A 20,868-nucleotide genomic window follows, 5' to 3' on the forward strand; every position below is an offset into this window, starting at 1 on the left:
ACACCATCCCTGCTGCCGTAACACCAGCTCCAGAGGACTGCTCCGCAACGGCGGCTCCCTTTAGCCACATTCCACAGGTGGCGTCACGAACATTTCCAAATCCCCTATTAATATCCCCCTTTTTGAGTGACCGCCCTGGGCCACGGACCGGGCCAGCCACAGTGATATCCCCCAATCGGCATCCAGAGGCCCGGCTGCCGAGTACCCCACGTCCCTGGGGGCGCGTCATTTAATTTCCCTACAGCACAACAAGAGGGGAAATGAAGAATTACATAGTGCCTACAGAAATCAATGGAATGTCAATATAATGTATGGACATGTGTGGTCCTCCAATGAGAGATGCTATTTAATGCTACTCTCACTCTTAACATCTATTAAGTTTAACTAGGCTATGGGAAAAGATATGGATGAAGGAATGAGCTGAGGGTACGTTTTAGAAGGAAAACACCCTCAATTTAGTATTTTTCAGAGCTTGGAGAACAGCTGAAGGTCTGATAAAAACCCCCCTGCCACCCCTATGCTTTAAGTCACACTTTGACCAGCTTGTGTGAGATTTCTCATGTAATAATGAGAGTCTTTGGAAAACGAAGAAAAAGGTTAAGAGTACAAAAAGCACACACAATATACTCATGCAAATTGTCTCTTCAGAGAAAAAGAGGACTGGAACTCTATAGCGCCACCTATTGGAAGCAGCAATCCTACAATATACCTACATTATACTCATCAATCTAAACATTTTTTCCAAACATTGCGTTTTCAAACACATATTGGCCAGTACAGACATTTCAAACCATAATATTAGAGAATTCTGCCTCTAATTCATTTTAATGTGAAAACTCTGATATTGTTCAAACGGTGTAGACTTGTTCTGTGCAGAGTACAAATCTCCAGAGAAATAAAATAAATAATTGATCACAAGCAGATTAGCTCCTACCCCCCCCCCCCCCCCAAGCTTGAATACAGGTAATCCACACGTGGAAATGTGGAATTGTGGCATGATAAACTGTAAAATACAAGGCAGAAAACTGAGTATTGGCCTGATCCTTTGTAACATCATGTATTGTCCTCCAGAGCTGCACTCACTATTCTGCTGGTGGAGTCACTGTGTACATACATTACATTACTGATCCTGTACTGATCCTGAGTTACATCCTGTATTATACTCCAGGGCTGCACTCACTATTCTGCTGGTGCAGTCACTGTGTATATACATTACATTACTGATCCTGTATTGATCCTGAGTTACATCCTGTATTATACTCTAGAGCTGCACTCACTATTCTGCTGGTGCAGTTACTGTGTACATAAATTACATTACTTATCCTGTACTCATCCTAAGTTACATCCTGTATTATACTCCAGAGCTGCACTCACAATTCTGCTGGTGGAGTCACTTTGCACATACATTACATTACTTATCCTGTACTCATCCTAAGTTACATCCTGTATTATACTCCAGAGCTGCACTCACAATTCTGCTGGTGGAGTCACTGTGTACATACATTACATTACTGATCCTGCACTGATCCTGAGTTACATCCTGTATTATACTCCAGCGCTGCACTCACTATTCTGCTGGTGCAGTCACTGTGTACATACATTACATTACTGATCCTGAGTAACATCCTGTATTATACTCCAGAGCTGCACTCACTATTCTGCTGGTGGAGTCACTGTGTACATACATTACATTACTTATCCTGTACTGATCCTGAGTTACATCCTGTATTATACTCCAGAGCTGCACTCACTATTCTGCTGGTGGAGTCACTGTGTACATACATTACATTACTTATCCTGTACTGATCCTGAGTAACATCATGTATTATACTCCAGAGCTGCACTCACAATTCTGCTGGTGCAGTCACTGTGTACATACATTACATTACTTATCCTGTACTGATCCTGAGTAACATCATGTATTATACTCCAGAGCTGCACTCACTATTCTGCTGGTGCAGTCACTGTGTACATACATTACATTACTTATCCTGTACTCATCCTAAGTTCCATCCTGTATTATACTCCAGAGCTGCACTCACAATTCTGCTGGTGGAGTCACTGTGCACATACATTACATTACTTATCCTGTACTCATCCTAAGTTACATCCTGTATTATACTCCAGAGCTGCACTCACAATTCTGCTGGTGGAGTCACTGTGTACATACATTACATTACTGATCCTGTACTGATCCTGAGTTACATCCTGTATTATACTCCAGAGCTGCACTCACTATTCTGCTGGTGGAGTCACTGTGTACATACATTACATTACTTATCCTGTACTGATCCTGAGTTACATCCTGTATTATACTCCAGAGCTGCACTCACTATTCTGCTGGTGGAGTCACTGTGTACATACATTACATTACTTATCCTGTACTGATCCTGAGTAACATCATGTATTATACTCCAGAGCTGCACTCACAATTCTGCTGGTGCAGTCACTGTGTACATACATTACATTACTTATCCTGTACTGATCCTGAGTAACATCATGTATTATACTCCAGAGCTGCACTCACTATTCTGCTGGTGCAGTCACTGTGTACATACATTACATTACTTATCCTGTACTCATCCTAAGTTACATCCTGTATTATACTCCAGAGCTGCACTCACAATTCTGCTGGTGGAGTCACTGTGCACATACATTACATTACTTATCCTGTACTCATCCTAAGTTACATCCTGTATTATACTCCAGAGCTGCACTCACTATTCTGCTGGTGCAGTCACTGTGTACATACATTACATTACTTATCCTGTACTGATCCTGAGTTACATCCTGTATTATACTCCAGAGCTGCACTCACTATTCTGCTGGTGGAGTCACTGTGTACATACATTACATTACTTATCCTATACTGATCCTGAGTAACATCATGTATTATACTCCAGAGCTGCACTCACAATTCTGCTGGTGCAGTCACTGTGTACATACATTACATTACTTATCCTGTACTCATCCTAAGTTACATCCTGTATTATACTCCAGAGCTGCACTCACAATTCTGCTGGTGGAGTCACTGTGCACATACATTACAATACTTATCCTGTACTCATCCTAAGTTACATCCTGTATTATACTCCAGAGCTGCACTCACAATTCTGCTGGTGGAGTCACTGTGTACATACATTACATTACTGATCCTGTACTGATCCTGAGTTACATCCTGTATTATACTCCAGAGCTGCACTCACTATTCTGCTGGTGGAGTCACTGTGTACATACATTACATTACTTATCCTGTACTGATCCTGAGTAACATCATGTATTATACTCCAGAGCTGCACTCACAATTCTGCTGGTGCAGTCACTGTGTACATACATTACATTACTTATCCTGTACTGATCCTGAGTAACATCATGTATTATACTCCAGAGCTGCACTCACTATTCTGCTGGTGGAGTCACTGTGTACATACATTACATTACTGATCCTGTACTGATCCTGAGTTACATCCTGTATTATACTCCAGAGCTGCACTCACTATTCTGCTGGGGGAGTCACTGTGTACATACATTACATTACTGATCCTGTACTGATCCTGAGTTACATCCTGTATTATTCTCCAGAGCTGCACTCACTATTCTGCTGGTGGAGTCACTGTGTACATACATTACATTACTGATCCTGTACTGATCCTGAGTTACATCCTGTATTATACTCCAGAGCTGCACTCACTATTCTGCTGGTGGAGTCACTGTGTACATACATTACATTACTTATCCTGTACTGATCCTGAGTTACATCCTGTATTATACTCCAGAGCTGCACTCACTATTCTGCTGGTGGAGTCACTGTGTACATACATTACATTACTTATCCTGTACTGATCCTGAGTAACATCATGTATTATACTCCAGAGCTGCACTCACAATTCTGCTGGTGCAGTCACTGTGTACATACATTACATTACTTATCCTGTACTGATCCTGAGTAACATCATGTATTATACTCCAGAGCTGCACTCACTATTCTGCTGGTGCAGTCACTGTGTACATACATTACATTACTTATCCTGTACTCATCCTAAGTTACATCCTGTATTATACTCCAGAGCTGCACTCACAATTCTGCTGGTGGAGTCACTGTGCACATACATTACATTACTTATCCTGTACTCATCCTAAGTTACATCCTGTATTATACTCCAGAGCTGCACTCACTATTCTGCTGGTGCAGTCACTGTGTACATACATTACATTACTTATCCTGTACTGATCCTGAGTTACATCCTGTATTATACTCCAGAGCTGCACTCACTATTCTGCTGGTGGAGTCACTGTGTACATACATTACATTACTTATCCTGTACTGATCCTGAGTAACATCATGTATTATACTCCAGAGCTGCACTCACAATTCTGCTGGTGCAGTCACTGTGTACATACATTACATTACTTATCCTGTACTCATCCTAAGTTACATCCTGTATTATACTCCAGAGCTGCACTCACAATTCTGCTGGTGGAGTCACTGTGCACATACATTACATTACTTATCCTGTACTCATCCTAAGTTACATCCTGTATTATACTCCAGAGCTGCACTCACAATTCTGCTGGTGGAGTCACTGTGTACATACATTACATTACTGATCCTGTACTGATCCTGAGTTACATCCTGTATTATACTCCAGAGCTGCACTCACTATTCTGCTGGTGGAGTCACTGTGTACATACATTACATTACTTATCCTGTACTGATCCTGAGTAACATCATGTATTATACTCCAGAGCTGCACTCACAATTCTGCTGGTGCAGTCACTGTGTACATACATTACATTACTTATCCTGTACTGATCCTGAGTAACATCATGTATTATACTCCAGAGCTGCACTCACTATTCTTCTGGTGGAGTCACTGTGTACATACATTACATTACTGATCCTGTACTGATCCTGAGTTACATCCTGTATTATACTCCAGAGCTGCACTCACTATTCTGCTGGGGGAGTCACTGTGTACATACATTACATTACTGATCCTGTACTGATCCTGAGTTACATCCTGTATTATTCTCCAGAGCTGCACTCACTATTCTGCTGGTGCAGTCACTGTGTACATACATTACATTACTGACCCTGTACTGATCCTGAGTTACATCCTGTATTATACTCCAGAGCTGCACTCACTATTCTGCTGGTGCAGTCATTGTGTACATACATTACATTACTTATCCTGCACTGATCATGAGTTACATCCTGTATTATACTCCAGAGCTGCACTCACTACTCTGCTGGTGCAGTCACTGTGTATATACATTACATTACTTATCCTGCACTGATCCTGAGTTACAGCCTGTATTATACTCCAGAGCTGCACTCACTATTCTGCTGGTGCAGTCACTGTGTACATACATTACATTACTGATCCTGTACTGATCCTGAGTTACATCCTGTATTATACTCCAGAGCTGCACTCACTATTCTCCTGGTGGAGTTACTGTGTACATACATTACATTACTGATCCTGAGTTACATCCTGAATTATACTCCAGAGCTGCACTCACTAGTCTGCTGGTGCAGTCACTGTGTACATACATTACATTACTGATCCTGTACTGATCCTGAGTAACATCATGTATTATACCCCAGAGCTGCACTCACTATTCTGCTGGTGGAGTCACTGTGTACATACATTACATTACTTATCCTGCACTGATCCTGAGTTACAGCCTGTATTATACTCCAGAGCTGCACTCACTATTCTGCTGGTGCAGTCACTGTGTACATACATTACATTACTGATCCTGTACTGATCCTGAGTTACATCCTGTATTATACTCCAGAGCTGCACTCACTATTCTGCTGGTGCAGACACTGTGTACATACATTACATTACTGAGCCTGTACTGATCCTGAGTTACATCCTGTATTATACTCCAGAGCTGCACTCACTATTCTGCTGGTGCAGTCACTGTGTACATACATTGCATTACTTATCCTGTACTGATCCTGAGTTACATCCTGTATTATACTCCAGAGCTGCACTCACTATTCTGCTGATGCAGTCACTGTGTATATACATTACATTACTTATCCTGCACTGATCCTGAGTTACAGCCTGTATTATACTCCAGAGCTGCACTCACTATTCTGCTGGTGCAGTCACTGTGTACATACATTACATTACTGATCCTGTACTGATCCTGAGTTACATCCTGTATTATACTCCAGAGCTGCACTCACTATTCTCCTGGTGGAGTCACTGTGTACATACATTACATTACTGATCCTGAGTTACATCCTGAATTATACTCCAGAGCTGCACTCACTAGTCTGCTGGTGCAGTCACTGTGTACATACATTACATTACTGATCCTGTACTGATCCTGAGTAACATCATGTATTATACCCCAGAACTGCACTCACTATTCTGCTGGTGGAGTCACTGTGTACATACATTACATTACTTATCCTGCACTGATCATGAGTTACATCCTGTATTATACTCCAGAGCTGCACTCACTATTCTGCTTGTAGAATGCATTGCATTACTAATCCTATACTGATGCTTTTGTCAGGGACATCTCTAGCATATTCTCTGAGCTCCTATAATGCAGTGCGAAAGTTAGTTTTTCCTACAGTGTAAGGATGACATTTCCCAGAATGGAAACCACCTGTAGCAAACTCAAGCACTGATAGATTTCAGCTCTGAACCCTGCAGAATTGTACAGGATTGATCACAGGATTATGAGACATTGGAAATCCCATTGCTTCATCTAAAGTAAATTCCCAGAGGAAAGGGCGAGCCGGCGGGATCCCATCAGTAAAGCTTGCGTTTGCTGTTACACTGCTGTAATAATGCTGCATTATAGGCTTTGTATTATCACGTCATTACTCAGACCCCGAATCACCGCAGGGGTCAGTGAGCACTTTTTCTCTGCGACACATTTGATCACTTTACCTTCACAGCGGTTACAAAGCTTACAGTTAGGGCTATCACTTGGCTTATCTGCGTAGCCTCCTTTAGGACATTGGACACACGTCCCACATTTTTGGGTCAAGTAAAAACCTATGGAAAATAGAGAAATTGTTAGTAAATAATCATTACATAAGAAGATAGTAAAACAAAACGCCAGCACACATATAGTAACTAGGTGTAATATAGAGCATGACATAGCACCTTGGGGCACCTTACAAATAGATAGTCCCAGAATTACTGGGATCTACTGGATTTTTTATTTTTGGGGGGGGTTATGACTAATTTACACAATTGTTTTGCATTACAAATACAGCAAGAAGAAATTTTTGTTTTAGTTTAATTTTGCTTATATTTTTCACTGTGAACATTTTGCAACATACAACCTGTGGAATGAATTCACTAGACAATTACAGTGGATTTTTAATATATCTAGCTTTATTGTGGATTATTTAGGGGGTTTGGGGTTGTTACATATTTATAATAAAAAGTATTTTATTTTTTTGTATTTTTATTTAGGTGGTTTTTTTTTTTTTTTTCAATATATTTTCCAGATGTTTTACATATTTCTTTTAAATAATTTGTCCCCCAAGAGATCATAAAAGATGTCTGATATGTTTTTTTTTTACTTTATGGTGCCTTTATTCCACTGTAACTGGGGCATCTATAGGGTCCTCAGTTACAGGGGAAAACAGATCCCTACAATGGCAGAAGTGACCTGGGTCTCCTAGGACCCAGCAGCTCAGCTATGCCAGACAGACACCTGCCAATCATATGAACACTAGGTCATAGATGGCAGTGCCATTGTTTCCATTCACTACACAGTGCTCATTGACTGCTATGTAACAGGCAAAAAAAGAAGACAGAAGTGGTAATAAACCATTTCTGTCTTATCCGTAAAGTCCTCAGACGGGATCTGCTTCTGCTAGATTGCAAAAACAGGAACTTTAATCCCGTGCCATAAATTTAAAATGGCGCTGGATTAAAGGGGTATTCCATAAAATCAAGTTATCCCCTATCCATAGAACACCGGATGACTTGCTGATAGACACACCCAAGGATAGGTCATCAATATTATATGTTTGGGGAACCCCTTTAATGAAATGCGACATATTAGTTTACTGTGTCACTGATTGAGCTAATAAGAAGAATTTACCAGGGTTACAGTGTGAACAACAACTTCCAGTAAAATGATAGCAATTGTTGCCGTGAACAATGTGAATGTACAAGATCTGGAAAACTCCAGAAAGCAAACTCCACGTTAATCTGTCCATTCTGTGCGGGTAAATATTCCTGCTTCAACAATGATGGGAAAAATCCTGCTCGAAAGCGGATAAATATCTGCAAGAAAAAAAATAAGACAAGAAGAGTTGACAAACATCCTGGAGAAAATCTTGTACAATGCATGTCAATGGAGACCGTAGATAATATTATGATGGTAGCTTGATTTCAGGATGTCCTGATTCGATAAGTGTCTCTGCAGAGGCCGCGCTCATCCCTCCAGGGAGAAGTGTTACTAGTCACTAATGCTGGGTTAGAATTTCCTCCTCCTTCAAAAAGAGGATTCCATTTATTATATCAGTGGGTTATCTTTTTTTAAACTGAATCTGTCACGAGGCTGTTTGTACCCCATCCGAGAGCAACATGATGTAGGGGCAGAGACCCTGATTCCAGCCACGAGTTGCTTGCTGCAGTTTTGAGAAAATCACTGCTTTATCTGTTCAGTTCGCTGAATGTTGAGCTGTGTATAACCCCGCCCACACCACTGATTGGCAGCTTTCAGTTTACACTGTGCATAGGCAGAAAGCTGCCAATCAGTGGTAGAGGCGGGGTTATACAGAGCTCATGAATATGAAGGACTACATGGCAGCAGGTTTACTAGTCTTCCAATGAAAATCTCCTGCTGACAAAACACTGATTTTTATCAAAACTACAGCAAGCAGCTCAGTAAGTGACAATGCTGGAATCAGGGTCTCTACCCCCTACATTATGCTGCAATAATATTAGGTAGTAAAAAAAACTCACTTTAAGGGCTTATAATCATCTATGAGAAAAACGGACGAGTACAATCTGATAAAAAATTGGATTGCACCCTGACTAATGTTAATCTATGAGTCCTTGCTCATCTGCGATTTTTTTTCTCAGCTCAGAGAACTGAGAAACTAATAAATGGGTAAAAGAGGGGGGGATGTTTATTTCAATACAGGAGTCTGTGTCATTATTTCAAGTAAAGGACTTTATTCTGGGTGTTTTTTATTTAGAATATGACTATGGGGTTAGTAATGGGGGGCATCTTATAGACCCCTCTCCATTACTAACCCCTGGGCTTGATGTCAGATGACAATACAAAGCTGACATCAACCCCAATACTATTACCTCACTTGCCAAGTGGGAAGAGCGGAGGCTAAGCGCCAGAACTGGCGCATCTTATGGATGCGTCATTTCTGGGGCGGCTGAGACCTGATGTTTTTAGTCTGGGAGGGGGCCAATTTCCATGGCCCTTTCCTATCCTATTAAAATCATCCCCCTGCTATCTGCCTAGCCTTTGCTGGTAATCAATTATAGAAGGGGACCCCACGTCATTTTTTTGGGGGTCCCCCATTTTAATAATCAGTAAAGGCTAAGTATACAACTGTGAGCTGATATTAATAGCCTTGGAAGCTCCATGGGTATTACACCTTACCCAGGCTATAAACATCAGTCTCCAGCTGTCAGCTTTCCCTCAGCTGGTTATTAAAATTTCAGGGGACTCCACACCATATTTCTTTAATTTATTTATTATACATGTACAGTAAGCTACACATGCAAAACACTGATTGTATATATATATATATATATATATATATATATATATATATATATACAGTGGTGGCCAATAGTATTGGCACCCCTGCAATTCTGTCAGTTAATACTCAGTTTCTTCCTGAAAATGATTGCAATCACAAGTTCTTTGGTATTATCTTCATTTAATTTGTCTTCAACGAAAAAAACACAAAAAGAATTGTCCTAAAGCCAAATTGGATATAATTCCACACCAAACCTAAAACAGGGGGTGGACAAAAGTATTGGCACTGTTTGAAAAATCATGTGATGCTTCTCTAATTCGTGTAATTAACAGCACCTGTAACTTACCTGTGGCACCTAACAGGTGTTGGCAATAACTAAATCACACTTGCAGCCAGTTAACATGGGTTAAAGTTGACTCAACCTCTGTCCTGTGTCCTTGTGTGTACCACATTGAGCATGGAGAAAAGAAAGAAGACCAAAGAACTGTCTGAGGACTTGAGAAACCAAATTGTGAGGAAGCATGAGCAATCTCAAAGCTACAAGTCCATCTCTAAAGACCTGAATGTTCCTGTGTCTTCCGTGCGCTGTGTCATCAAGAAGTTTAAAGCCCATCGCACTGTGGCTAACCTCCCTAGATGTGAACGGAAAATAAAAATTGACAAGAGATTTCAACGCAAGATTGTGCGGATGGTGGATAAAGAACCTCGACTAACATCCAAACAAGTTCAAGCTGCCCTGCAGTCCGAGGGTACAACAGTGTGAACTGGTACTATCCGTCGGCGTCTGAATGAAAAGGGACTGTATGGTAGGATACCAAGGAAGACCCCACTTCTTACCCCGAGACATAAAAAAGCCAGGCTGGAGTTTGCCAAAACTTACCTGAGAAAGCCTAAAACGTTTTAGAAGAATGTTCTTTGGTCAGATGAGACAAAAGTAGAGCTTTTTGGGAAAAAGCATCAACATAGAGTGTACAGGAAAAAAAAAGAAGCATTCAAAGAAAAGAACACGGTCCCTACAGTCAAACATGGCGGAGGTTCCCTGATGTTTTGGGGTTGCTTTTCTGCCTCTGGCACTGGACTGCTTGACCGTGTGCATGGCATTATGAAGTCTGAAGACTACCAACAAATTTTGCAGCATAATGTAGGGCCCAGTGTGAGAAAGCTGGGTCTCCCTCAGAGGTCATGGGTCTTCCAGCAGGACAATGACCCAAAACACACTTCCAAAAGCACTATAAAATGGTTTGAGAGAAAGCACTGGAGACTTCTAAGGTGGCCAGCAATGAGTCCAGACCTGAATCCCATAGAACACCCGTGGAGAGATCTCAAAATGGCAGTTTGGAGAAGGCACCCTTCAAATATCAGGGACCTGGAGCAGTTTGCCAAAGAAGAATGGTCTACAATTCCAGCAGAGCATTGTAAGAAACTCACTGATGGTTACCGGAAGCGGTTGTTCGCAGTTATTTTGGCTAAAGGTTGTGCAACCAAGTATTAGGCTGAGGGTGCCAATACTTTTGTCTGGCCCATTTTTGGAGTTTTGTGTGAAATGATCAAAGATTTGATTTTAAATGAAGATAATAATACCAAAGAATTTGTGATTGCAATCATTTTCAGGAAGAAACTGAGTATTATCTGACAGAATGGCAGGGGTGCCAATACTTTTGACCACCACTGTGTATATATATATATATATTTATTTTTTTTTTGTAGTTTATGCACTGAAATCCATGCACTTCCAGGAGTTAAGAGTCCAGAGGGCGGTCCTAATGCGTGAGTGGGACCAGCTCAGCTCAGCCCCTCCTGCTCTATACCATGCTGCCCACAGATAGGACTGTACATACCAACAATAGGTTTTAAAACAAGGCAACGGAGGAGGAACTATTTTTATCTGTAACACATTTATGGTGGTTTGGCAGAAATGCTCATCACCTACTTGTGAGAAGTGAGTCATATAGTATCGCATGCAGCGTGTACATCTATGTCTTTGCAAGCAAAAGTCAATGTTTATAAGTTACTGGAGCAATGAGGATAACGTAGGCGGCAAAAGTATACACGGAGGAATGTGTTCCCTAGAGGAATTCTGCTGGAGCCAGGTCATATTGTAGAGATCAGCACCCGGCACCAAGGGATTACTATAGAGCAGTGTTCCCCAACTCTGGTCCTCAAGACCCACTTATCAGATCATGTTTTCAGGATTTCCTTAGTATTGCTCTGGTGATGGAGTTATTGCCTGTCCATGTGATGGAATTATCTATACTAAGGAAATCTTGAAAACATGACCTGTTGGTGGCTCTTGAGGACCGGAGTTGAGGAACACTGATGAAGAGGAAGGTCATGCGGATGCTAATGGCAGCATACTATGGGAACAGTCACTGTGTTCATGATGAGAGCACTCTCTGATGCCGGGCAGGTATTGTGCACCTCCAATAATTAACTGGACAAGTGCACAATACCTGTCGGGTGACAGACAGTTGGAAAATGGCCATTGTTGGCCAAGGTTCTAATCATCATTAAAATCTCGTCCACATTCATCGGACCAGATAACCTTCTTGCATTGCTTAGTGGTTCGGCTCTGATTCTGACATGCCCATTATAGGTGCTTTGTGACCACTGCAAGCTTGGAACATCCCGGCAGTTTTGGAGATGCTCTGAGCCAGTCGTTTAGCCATCACATTTGGTCCATGATCAGTGTTGGACTGGCCCACCAGAGAACCGGAGAATCCTCAGGTGGGCCCTGGCTTCTCCTTCAGGAGAGTTCATAGTGCAAACCTTGCAGCTACTATGGGACTCTTGAGTGGGGGAGAAAGGTGGGCCCTCAGAATCAAATCCTCTGGTGGGCCCAATGTTCTTCAGTCTGACACTGTCCATGATTTCTTATTGCCTAAAGGCTCCCATACATAGATTGTTTGACCGACAGCTATCTCTCCCAATTCCCCTGCATAGGACCACTCTGTCCTCTATCAGACTTCTCTGCCAGCGGCTTATCTCTGCACAAAACAAAAGGATTGACCACTGAGATTCAGCAGGTGAGGACATCATCTCTCGGAGGACAGTCAGGAGGCCACTCTACGCGTCCGATGGTCAGTGGATCCCACGAGAATTGTTTGCTTCGGTCAACTTTTATTTAATCTGTAGGGCCTTAAAGTATCCCAATCCTTATCAAGATAATTGATGTCACTTACCAGGTACTATTTTGGTTAGTCAGTTTATGGAGCAAGGATTGACCTAATGTATATGATACATTGGAAACCCTTTTAATTTTCTGGCACTTTTCAGTAAATAATAGTGTAATGATTTCCAGCATATACATTATTTTCTTTATAAACCCGACAACTACAGAAATAGAAAAATAGAACAAAGAATAAATTATTGTCTTCCAAATCACAAGTTGCGGTTTGTTTTTTTTGTTGTTGTATGGAGTTTTTTTTATGTATTTTCTGCAATTCTATGGGGGATTATTCGGATTTTCCGTTATGTTTCCAGTTTTCACAGAATTGTAAGAATGAAAGAAAAAGAGAGAATGAAAACAAAAGGAAGAAGAAACGTGATACAAAGACACAGAGCCGCCTAGTGGTCACGTACGGAGTTGGCTTCTAGCTGTGACCACAATTTGCAATGTTTAATTGAATGTTTGTGGCACGCGCTCATGAAACCGCAATATAGTGAACGCTTAGTTACATTCTTGAGAAATAAATCTACTGTATTCTATCTATCTATTCAATGTAAAATGCAAAAATCCATATTTTGGGCACATGCAATTGGTTAAAAAATTTGGCCAATCAGCATGGGCATTTCACTGGTAGAACACATGTATTACTGAAGTGCATGCACTGATACAGCAATATCTGACTACAGTACACTACAGCACTATATGTACCGTTCTCCTCTTTACCTGTGAGGGCGGCTTTATTTTCCTGAAACACTACGTATACTGCACAGAACGCTGAAGAAGCTCCTGTATAGTATATATACTGTACAAGAAAAATAAACTCAAGCTGCCCTCTCAAATAAAGAGCAATACAGTACATATAGTGCTGTAGTGAAGAAGCTGATTATAGAAAGTGGTTTATATGTTCCAGCAGTTCTTTCTGACTTCTGTACATAAGAACTTGCTTTATCTGTTTCGGTTTATGTGCATTGGGTTACTGTCATGCTGTTTTCATGTCAGTAAATTGTATATTACACAATGTGTAACATAGTTTCTAGCTCTCTAAAAATACCAGTGCCCCCATTAACCTATAGCTGTCAGGATCATGTAGATCCTATCTATAGATCAGAGTACACCGAGTTCAGGGAACGTGACCTGCTGGCAATTAATGGAACTTACTGATGTTTTTTGAAACTCTCTTGCTCATATCTAGAGAAACCTATAAGCTCCTGTGACTCCTAGTCCTTGAGTAACTGGGTTGTTATAGAGTACAGTACAGATCTGAAGATCATGTTAGCTCACACATATAGTGTAATTTCCTAGGTTAACACAAAATGTCAGCTGTGGGTTGTAAAGAATATCTAAAGGTCACAGTACGTCACTTCTGACCATTCAGGAAAGAACAAGAGTATTGGAATTAGTCACTAGTGAACTGCCAGGGTGTTACCTGAACTATATGAAGAACTTTGAAAAAGCTACAAGAAGCAAAATGAAAATAAACCCTGCTGTAAATAAATAAAAAGCAAGTGCATTTAAATAACATAGGGTTCTTAGTAACACTGTTTTTGATCAAAAATAGTATGAAAGCTAACCCACCAGCGACAAGGTGAACCCGTTCGGGATAAAACCTACTCTGTCTAATATTAAAAACCTTACCATGTGTCAAAGTGGACCTCTGTGTGAATAAGGGCAGACTGAGGCTCCGGTCCCAAAGTGGGAACACAAGCCAAGGGAAGCTTTTAAATATGTTATCCATCTCTAGGAAGGGAGGCCACAACCAGGTTAGCACAGAATGCAAAATATACAAAGAAAAAAAACAAAATTTGAGCTTGGTTTAAGATGGTATACATTTTGCACATCTTAAACCAAGCTCAAATTTTGTGTTTTTTTCTTTCTATAAGAAGAACTTTGCAGACATATTGCTCTTTTAATGACCATTATAAAGGACCCTGTACATGGGCCGATTGTTTCCTATATCTTTCAGCAGCTGAGAGTCCTTGATAACAACTTTCTCACTGTAGGTCAGGTCTGTGTCACCTCATGATCATCCACACACTGTGATAATTTGGGTCACGTATGGAGAGCTATCACATTTTCTGAATATCATGATCACTTTATCTGACAAGGGTGTTTGTGCAACATGAATCATGCCTCCACAGTGCTGGCATCACCACCAGCCATCCTTCTCAAAGGCAAAAGCCTTTGCTGTGCTGGTGGCACAAGCAGACTTTCACAAGTGATTAAACCTTCATATAGCTGCTCCAGCACCCATTCCTTAAGAATAAAACCTTTGCTGTGTTGGTGGCATCATGATCCAACATGGATCATGCCTCCACTGTGCTGGCATCACCAGCCATCCTTCCCAAACGCAAAAGCCTTTGTTGTGTTGGTGGCGCCAGCAGACTTTCGCTAGTGGCTAAACCTTCATTTAGCTACTGGGTCCAGCAGTCATTCCTTAAGAAAAAAACCTTTGCTGTGTTGGTGGCATCAACAGTCTTCCTGAAAGGATCAAACTTCTACCATTCTGATAGCACAATCTGGCTTTCACAGATTGATGCTCACTGACCAGTCCTACCTGATGGTGCATACCTACATTGGTGGCATCCCAACTCCTTCAAAAAAATGAACAGTCCTTCTCTGCTCTGGTAGAAATCACAGCAGCAAATTAGAGATCTGAGAACTTCCACAATTAGTTGTCTCAAACTTTAAGTTTGTCATTTACACAAAGGCTATTTATACCTTTTCATTGAGTGTCTTTTAAAGGAGTTTTCCAGCACTTTAATATTGATGGGCTATCCTTAGGATAGGTCGTCAATACTAGGTTGGCGTGGGTGCGGCACCCGGCACTGCCGCTGATCAGCTCCTGCCCGTTATGGTGATAACCTTATGTACTCAGTTGCGGAGCTGCACAGCACAACTCCGTTAACTGCATAGTGGCTGTGGAAGGGTACTGCACTTCATTAAAATGAATGAGGGTGGATCTGCAGTAACCCGCTGCAGCTACTATGCAGATGGTAGAACTATGCTCTTCGGCTCTGCCACGAAGCACATCTGGCTGCCACCGGCAACTGCATCAACTGATCAGTGGAAGTGCTAGGTACTGCACCCCCACAGATCTGTTATTGATGACCTGTCTTAAGGATAGACCATCAATATTAAAGTATTGGACATCCTCATTAACTGCTTTACCTAGCTGACTATTCTGGAAACTGTTACAAAAAATTATATTCCTGGCTCTGTTGTCTTCCTCCCTTTTCTCAATATTAGAGATAGCAGCAGGAAGGAGTTGTATACAAATCTCCACAGCGTGGAGAGAGGGGAAAGTATCTACAGTGTCAAGGAGAGTACAGAAAACAATCTGTTGGTGATCATCACTGATGATCATTCGCAAATGAAAATATTAAAATCTGCCATTTTACCTTTTATCTGTGTACAGCCAACTTCAGACTTAATGGTTCTTAGAAAAGTGGATAATGACTCTGACGAAATGGTAATTTCAGAACTAAACTCACCCTATGGACATCAGCATGCTTATTCCAAATAAAACTTTGCATAAATCAATAGTATGAGATAATATAAGAAACTTTGAGCCACTTCTTCACCTCACTTGCCACATAAATTTGAGACTGCCAGCTCACTGAGGGATCAGGTTACTGCTGCCTCTTGAAGTCTATAAAGAGTGGAAGGTGAGGAGAAGCAGAATTAGAGGCAGAGATGGGATACTGCTGCTGAGTGGTGATGTACAATGTCCTCTAAGCCACTTCTGCTTTCTAGTAAGTGTTTTATTTCATCCCAGAGCTGGATACACAACCACACTATTCAGCACTACTGTATAATGTCCTCTATGCTGCTGCTTTCTAATAAATGTTTTTTTCTCATCTCAGAGCTGGATTCACAACTCCACTATCCATTACTACTGTATAATATCTTCTATGCTGCCTCCGCTTTTTAGAAAATGTTTTATCTAACCCCAGAGCTGGATTCACAACTACACTATTCATTACTACCTTACAATGTCCTCTATGCTTCTGCTGCTTTCTAGTAAGTGTTTTACCTTGTCAAACAGCTGGATTTACAACTACACTATTCATTACTACCTTACAATGTCCTCTGCTTCTGCTGCTTTCTAGTGTTTTATCTCGTCAAACAGCTGGATTTACAACTAATACTACTGTATAATATCGTCTGTGCTGCTGCCTTCTAGTAAGTTTTTTATCTCATCACAGAGCTGGATTCACAACTACACTTTTCAGTACTACTGTATAATGCCCTCTATGGTGCTGATGCTTTCTAGTAAGTATTTTATCGAATCTCAGAGCTAGATTCACAACTCCACTATTTAATACTACTTTATAATGTCTTCTATGCTGCTGCTTTTTTCTAGTAAGTGTTTTATTTCATCACAAAGCTGGATTCACAACTACACTATTCAGTACTACTATATAATGTCCTCTATGCTGCCGCTTTCTAGTAAGTGTATTATCTTACCCCAGAGCTGGATTTACAACTACATTATTTATTACTACTTTATAATGTCCTCTATATTGCTGCTGCTTCCAAGGGTGTGCTACAGAAAGACTGGAGAACGGGAGTCTCTCTGCGCCCTATAAAGGAGACACCATAGCAGTTATCCTGCATCCACTAACTCAGAGGCAACTGAAAATTAGAGGTAGGACAAACTGGTGAAAAATGCAGACAGAAATAGTGCTTTTCTTCCTGCGCATACATGGCAGGTAACTGATACGACAGGGACGATTTAACACCTTCTCTGCTCTGTTACCATAAATGTATTAACCTGTCGATCTTATTATGGATAATGATTGGGAGCAATATGTGGCAATATCTATTTGCAGTCACATTGGAGCCATCAATGTCCTGTTCCTTAGCTTAGAGGGAACATTGATTATAATAATGTGTAATAGTATTTAATAGCGTAATTATCAATAACCTAATAAATACATGTCTTATTGGAGTAGTTTCCATTACAATCAGGGCTGTAATAAACAGCAAAATCATACCACTAACCTACAATTTGCACCCCTCATATTAGAATATCAGACTTTACAAATAATTTACAAAGCAGGATTATCTAAGAATACAGATAATGTGTAACAGATCCCTCATATCATATGATAGTGACGAGACATCCATCAATATGACTTACAATGTTGGAGAAGTGTCACTAGACTGTGCCGGCGTATTCTCTTCTGTGCTGGAAAAATCCAATATCTGTAAGTGACAAGACCACAATGTCTCAAAACAAAGTCAGAATATAAAAAAAAGTTGAACTAAATCTAAAGTTTCTGGCCACTGAATAATGATGAAGGACTTACATCTCTCGCACACCATAAGGAGTGAACGTTGATCTCACCCCACACGACCACAGATGATTGTAAGAGATAACATTACTGTACGGCTGCGGAGAAGAGCGGCTGCTGCTCGGTTCCTCTCTCTGATACAAATGAACTGTGTCTTCTTAGTGTGTAAATTGTACTTTCCCATAGGGGAGGGGGCCACAAGTGACTAAGATGTACTCTGATTTGTCGAGCGTGTTGCACCTATTAAGTCGACCCTCTAAGCTCTTCCCTCTCACAAATATTCTGCAATTACCTGATAGTTTTTTGTTGGGGATTTAGAAGTCTGCTGAACAATCGTTCTGCTCTTGCTGTAATAGAAATCAGCTCCTCTGACACGTTACACTGAGAAAGAGCAGACAGTCTGCTCCACCGGCGTCTCCTTTCAGATAGACATTGTATTTCATTATTTTACTCACTTATATAGCGCCATTAATTTCCACAGCTCTTCACAGGCATCATCATCACTGTCCCTATTGGGGCTCATAGTCTAAATTCCGGTATAACATCCGGCCAACTCACCCCCAATGTATAACATCGGACCCTCACCCCCAGTGTATAACATCGGACCCTCACCCCCAGTGTATAACATCCGGCTCCTCGCCCCCAGTGTATGACATCCGGCCCCTCACCCCCCAGTGTATGACATCCGGCCCCTCACCCCCAGTGTATGACATCCGTCTCCTCACCCCCAGTGTATAACATCCGTCTCCTCACCCCCAGTGTATGACATCCGGCCCCTCACACCCCAGTGTATAACATCCTGTCCCTCACCCCTAGTGAATAACATCCAGCCCCTCATCCCAGTGTATATCATCCGGCCCCTCACCCCCAGTGTATAACATCGGACCCTCACCCCCAGTATATAACATCCGGCTCCTCACCCCCAGTATATAACATCCGGCTCCTCGCCCCCAGTGTTATGACATCCGGCCCCTTACCCACAGCATATAACATCCAGCTCCTCACTCCCAGTGTATGACATCCGGCCCCTCACCCCCAGAGAATAACATCCAGCCCCTCACCCCAGTATATAACATCTGGCCCCTCACCCCCAGAGAATAACATCCAGCCCCTCATCCCAGTGTATAACATCCGGCCCCTCACCCCCAGTGTATAACATCGGACCCTCACCCCCAGTATATAACATCCGGCTCCTCGCCTCCAGTGTTATGACATCCGGCCCCTTATGCACAGCGTATAACATCCAGCTCCTCACTCCCAGTGTATGACATCCGACCCCTCACCCACAGAGAATAACATTCAGCCCCTCACCCCCAGTGTATAACATCGGCCCCTCATCCCCAGTGTATAGCATATGGCCCCTCGCCCTCAGTGTATAACATCCGGCCCCTCGCCCTCAGTGTATAACATCCGGCCCCTCACCCCCAGTGTATAACATTGGCCCCTCATCCCCAGTGTATAGCATCCGGCCCCTAGCCCCCAGTGTATAGCATCTGGCCCATCACCCCCAGAGAATAACATCCAGCCCCTCACCCCATTATATAACATCAGGCCCCTCACCCCCAGTGTATAACATCGACCCCTCACCCCCAGTGTATAGCATCCGGCTCCTCACCCCCAGTGTATAACATCCAGCCCCTCACCCTCAGTGTATAACCTCCAGCTATTCACCCCCAGTATATAGCATTTGGCCCCAGTGTATACCATCGGGCCCCTCGCTCCTCACCCCCAGTGTATAACATCTGGCCCCTCACCCCCAGTGTATAGCATCCGGTCCCTCACCCCCAGTGTATAACCTCCAGCTATTCACCCCCAGTGTATAGCATCTGGCCCCTCGCCCCCAGTGTATAATATTGGGCCCCTCGCTCCTCACCCCCAGTGTATAACATCTGGCCCCTCACCCCCAGTGTATAGCATCCGGTCCCTCACCCCCAGTGTATAACCTCCAGCTATTCACCCCCAGTGTATAGCATCTGGCCCCTCACCCCCAGTGTATAACATCCGGCCCCTCGCTCCTCACCCCCAGTTTATAGCATCCGGCTCCTCATCCCCAGTGTATAGCATCCGGCTCCTCACCCCCAGTGTATAGCATCCGGCCCCTCACCCCCAGTGTATAACATCCGGCCCCTCACCCCCAGTGTATAACATCAGGCCCATCAACCCCAATGTATAACATCCAGCACCTCACCCCCAGTGTATATCATCTAGCCCCTCGCCCCCGCTGTATAACATCCGGTCCCTTGCCCCCAGAGAATAACATCCAGCCCCATTGCCCATGGTGTATACAACATTCAGCCCCATTGACTCCAGTATATAACATCCGGCCCCATTGCACCTGGTGTATAACATCCAGCACTTCGCCCCCAGTGTATAACATCTGGCCCCCTCACTCCCGGAGCATAACTTCTGTCCCCATTACTCCCTGTGTATAACCTCCGCCCCCTCATCCCCGATGTATAACCTCCAGCCCCTCACTTCCGGTGTATAACCTCCAGCCCCTCGCTTCCGGTGTATAACCTCCAGCCCCTTGCTCCCAGTGTATAACACCCATCCCCTCATTCCCAGTGTATAACATCCTGTCCCTCACCTCCAGTGTATAACATCCTGCCCCTCACCCCCAGTGTATAACATGTGGCCCTTTGCCCTGAGTCGTCATAAGCCTTATCTTATCTTCCGGATATCAA

At 42.5% G+C, this 20,868-nt stretch overlaps 1 protein-coding gene across 1 annotated transcript in view; it reads right to left on the reverse strand.

Moving 5' to 3' along the window:
• Positions 1–18,336, reverse strand: part of TNFRSF9 (TNF receptor superfamily member 9) — a 35,000-nt gene extending 16,664 nt beyond the window's left edge. The window contains exons 1-4 of the mRNA XM_073656735.1: positions 18,200–18,336; positions 18,031–18,095; positions 8,092–8,276; positions 6,921–7,028 (exon numbers count right to left, since the gene is read on the reverse strand). Coding sequence (XP_073512836.1) covers positions 6,921–7,028; positions 8,092–8,209 — 226 coding nt within the window. The 5' untranslated portion in view covers positions 8,210–8,276; positions 18,031–18,095; positions 18,200–18,336. The remainder of the gene's footprint in view (positions 1–6,920; positions 7,029–8,091; positions 8,277–18,030; positions 18,096–18,199) is intronic.
• Positions 18,337–20,868: the final 2,532 nt, after the last annotated feature.

The sequence above is a fragment of the Phyllobates terribilis genome, unplaced genomic scaffold, assembly GCF_046119375.1.
Source record: "Phyllobates terribilis strain yellow unplaced genomic scaffold, ASM4611937v1 Scaffold_12__6_contigs__length_324123572, whole genome shotgun sequence".
In the NCBI taxonomy this organism is placed as follows: domain Eukaryota; kingdom Metazoa; phylum Chordata; class Amphibia; order Anura; family Dendrobatidae; genus Phyllobates; species Phyllobates terribilis.